Source organism: Thermobia domestica, chromosome 4 (assembly GCF_964235325.1).
Source record: "Thermobia domestica chromosome 4, izTheDome1.hap1.1, whole genome shotgun sequence".
NCBI lineage: Eukaryota > Metazoa > Arthropoda > Insecta > Zygentoma > Lepismatidae > Thermobia > Thermobia domestica.
In genome coordinates, this window is record NC_137457.1 from 121,764,453 (window position 1) to 121,767,914 (window position 3,462).

General features: G+C 35.2%; 1 protein-coding gene across 1 annotated transcript; it reads left to right on the plus strand.

The window, feature by feature from the left end:
- The first annotated feature begins 244 nt into the window (after positions 1 to 244).
- Positions 245 to 823, plus strand: LOC145682858 (uncharacterized). Its single transcript, XM_081754222.1, has one exon. The coding sequence runs from the start codon at positions 245 to 247 to the stop codon at positions 821 to 823; it is 579 nt and encodes a 192-aa protein (XP_081610348.1).
- Positions 824 to 3,462: the final 2,639 nt, after the last annotated feature.

The window sequence follows — 3,462 nt, forward strand, 5'->3', positions numbered from 1 at the left end:
CAAAACCATTTCCAAAAAAAATCCACAGAAGATCTTCGAATTTGACAAAAGAAGAAAGATTAGGATATAATAGCATTAGGAAAAGGAAGGACATAGTGGTAAAGAGAGCTGGCAAAGGAGGGGCGACAGTGGTAATGAATAAAGCGTGGTATCCTCAAGGTGAAGGATTTGGTGGATGGACAATATGAATTAGTTGACAAGAAGAAAGAAGAAATTATTGAACAATTAAAAGAAGAATGTAAAAATGAAGGGACTTAAGAAATGGATGAATGAAGATGGAAGAGTGCCCGTGTTAAAGGGTTTTCCAAAAATTCACAAAAAGGAAGTAAAGTTTAGGCCAGTTATGGATTGTAGGAATAATTATTTGGAACCGCTAGAAAGTGAATTGAAACCAGTGTTAGAGTGGGTAAGAGACAGACAAAAGACTTTGGCAGTTAAAGACTATAGAGAAGTAATAAACTACACCAGTAATGCTGAAATTAATAATGATTGTATTTTGTTTAGTTTAGATGTTAAAGACGTGTTCCCTAGTCTAAAGAGAAGTGCTATACTTGATACGACTAAGAGAATTATGGGGGTAGAATGCATTAAAGACTGGAAATGGGAGAAAGTTAGAAAAGCCCTCAACTTAATATGGGTGTTTGGTTTCTGTAAAGTTAACAATGACATATATAAGATTAAGGATGGCTTAAGTATAGGATCTAAGATAAGTCCGGTATTGTCTGATACCATTATGAATGTGTGGGAGAAGGATGTGATAGAAAAGGGGAAAGAACAGATTCGATTTTTATGTAGATACGTTGGTGATTTTTTTGGATTATAGGAAGGATCAAAAGAAGAGTTGATAGAGTTCGTTGGTAGTATTGAAGATAAGGACAAGGGAAAAGAATTAGAACTAGAGACAGAGCAGGAAGGTGTATTATGTTATCTTGACACCTTAATGACTAAGGACGGGAAGAGCATTAAAACTAAATGGTATTAAAAAGAATGTAATGCTGGTATTTATTGTAATAAGAAAAGTAATGTAGATAGAAGCACGAAAGTTAATTTCATAAGAAATATGTTAGAAAGAATTTTCAAAATTTGTAACAAAAATGTAGAAGTGAATGTGGAAATCTTTAAAGGACAGCTGTATGAGAATGGTTATAGTAAAAGGGATACTGTTAAAGCATCTGTGGTCTCGGGGAAAGGTAAAAGTGGGGAGGACAATGAGGGGGTATGGAAAGGCATTATCGAGGTAGGAGAAGATACCGAGATTTTAAAAAAGATGTTACGAAAGCAAGGGGTCAAGGTGTATAGAAAAGGTAGCTGAACGTTGTTGGACATGGTCAAAAGCAAAGGGAAGAAAATAGAAAAGAGAGATCAGAAAGGTGTCATTTATTGTATAAATTGTAAGGTTTGTGATATGAAATATGTTGGTGAGACAGGTAAATTATTGAAACAACATAAAAATAATGTGAAGTATGGAAGAGAAACAAACGCAATCTTTAAACATGTAAAAGAAAAGGGACATGATGTGAACTGGGAAGAAGTTATTGTGCTGGAACGGGTAAACAGATTGTGGCCGAGAAAGTGGAAAGATGCCTGGTGGATAGAAAAGGAAAAGGATGTATACTTAATGAATTGGACCAAAGGGATCAGCATTAATAAAGAATGGAGAAATATTATTGATAAATACAGAAAAATGTATATGAATTAATGTATTCAATGGTTGCTTGCTCCTTGTTGTTTCTTTCTCGTAGAGTGTTATGTTGTTCCATTGGTCAGTTCAGATAGATTTCCACGCTTCTGATTGGCTGTTTGAACGGGCCAATGAGAGAGCAGTAATTATATGAATTGCGTATATATACTTGAGTAATTTTTTGTATCGCTCAATGTACGTCTGATGAGGATCTTGGCTAGAAGATCGAAACGTCACGTGTAAATGTGTTTTTATATTAAATAAGTGCAGTCTTGTTCAGCAGTGTGTTTATTTTTCTGCTCTTATTACTTTATCGTTTTCCTGCTCTTATCGTTGTTTCTAAGTTACATTTTTCGTGTCATTATCTGAAATGAAAAAATGTAAATGTCAAGAAAAGCCAAAATTGATAAGTCAGGTATTTTTAAAAACGCCTTGGAAGTAAGGCATGCAGAAATACTTAATAATTTTTCCCAAGTATCCATTTTGTTACAGAATGTGCTTAAATAATGTACAAACTTACTTTGCTATCAGTAGGGAAAATTTCCACTATAGCTTCACTAAGTTCTGTGAACGTCTTGCTACTAATCCTAAAAGTAAACAGTAGGTATGTTATAACATTATACAATCCAACCTTGAAATATTTTATACATTATGAAATTATTTCTGCCATCTTCCCCTTCTATACAATTTATGGATTGAAGCAGGAATACAGTATCTTGTAGTACTTCATAAACAGTGAATAAACGAATTATTTCCATGCAGCTGTGATTTGAATGTATAATAAGACAAACATATATGTTGCCCGGCGCGGCGTAGTCGCTGAAACTCCCGCCTTTGGTGTGAACGGTCTTAGGTTCGATTCCTGATAGGGTGTCTCGGTTGAAAAGGTGTAACTCCTTTTTTCTGGGCAGCCATCCTGAGTGGGATTTTTCGGAGCTTTTCTGATTCATACAAGACAAATGCCGGGACGGTACCTAACATACAGGTCTTAGGCCGCTCTCTTCCTTCCCCTTCTTCTGGATAGTTTGCTACCGAGGGACGTCATCCCATAAATGCGTCGGGCTTAAGGCCGTGGCTGCCGGTAATACCCGTAAATTTATCAATAAATAATTCTATATATAGTTAACTTCAGCCTAACGTCCCCTGATTATACCACGTTGACTAAAGGAGATTTGGACCTATTGATTATAAAATTTGAACTACTTTTTCGCTGAATTGTAAAGGGAATCGAACATGGGACAACGCGCACCGAAGGTAAGCGTGTTAGAAACTAGATCAAATGATGGTTCTATACTGGATTCGTGTAAGAAAATAATATATATTTGTCTATGGGGCAAAAGCTCACCATTCACTAAACATAATATTTTGAAGGCAAAAAACACCTATATTAAGCAGAATATTATAAAACAGTATTTACATTTTATCTGCACCTACGTATCGCATAATAGCTTCTACCAGTTGTTGCCTAGTTATTCCATTTAAAGACCCATTTAATGTATAACTGGTCAACACTTCTCTGCCTTCCAACGTATCTTCTAATATTGCTAGCAAATCCTAAAATTCGAACATTATCCGAACATACGAATATGTAAGTAGTAGCAAAGGACTAATTTTAACACGAGTAAAAACGTTTAGATATATTCTCATCTACAACAGGTATACCTAGGTTAAAACGGTTGTAACCGTGTAAATATTAAACATTCAATTATACTGAGAGGTTAGATTTTTTTGTACTGAGCGATTTTTTAAAGTTTAACGTCCCGTTCACCAGCGAGGCTATA

Excerpts from the sequence above, each read along its gene's own strand:
- LOC145682858 (XM_081754222.1), top strand. The coding sequence starts at position 245 with ATGAAGGGACTTAAGAAATGGATGAATGAAGATGGAAGAGTGCCCGTG.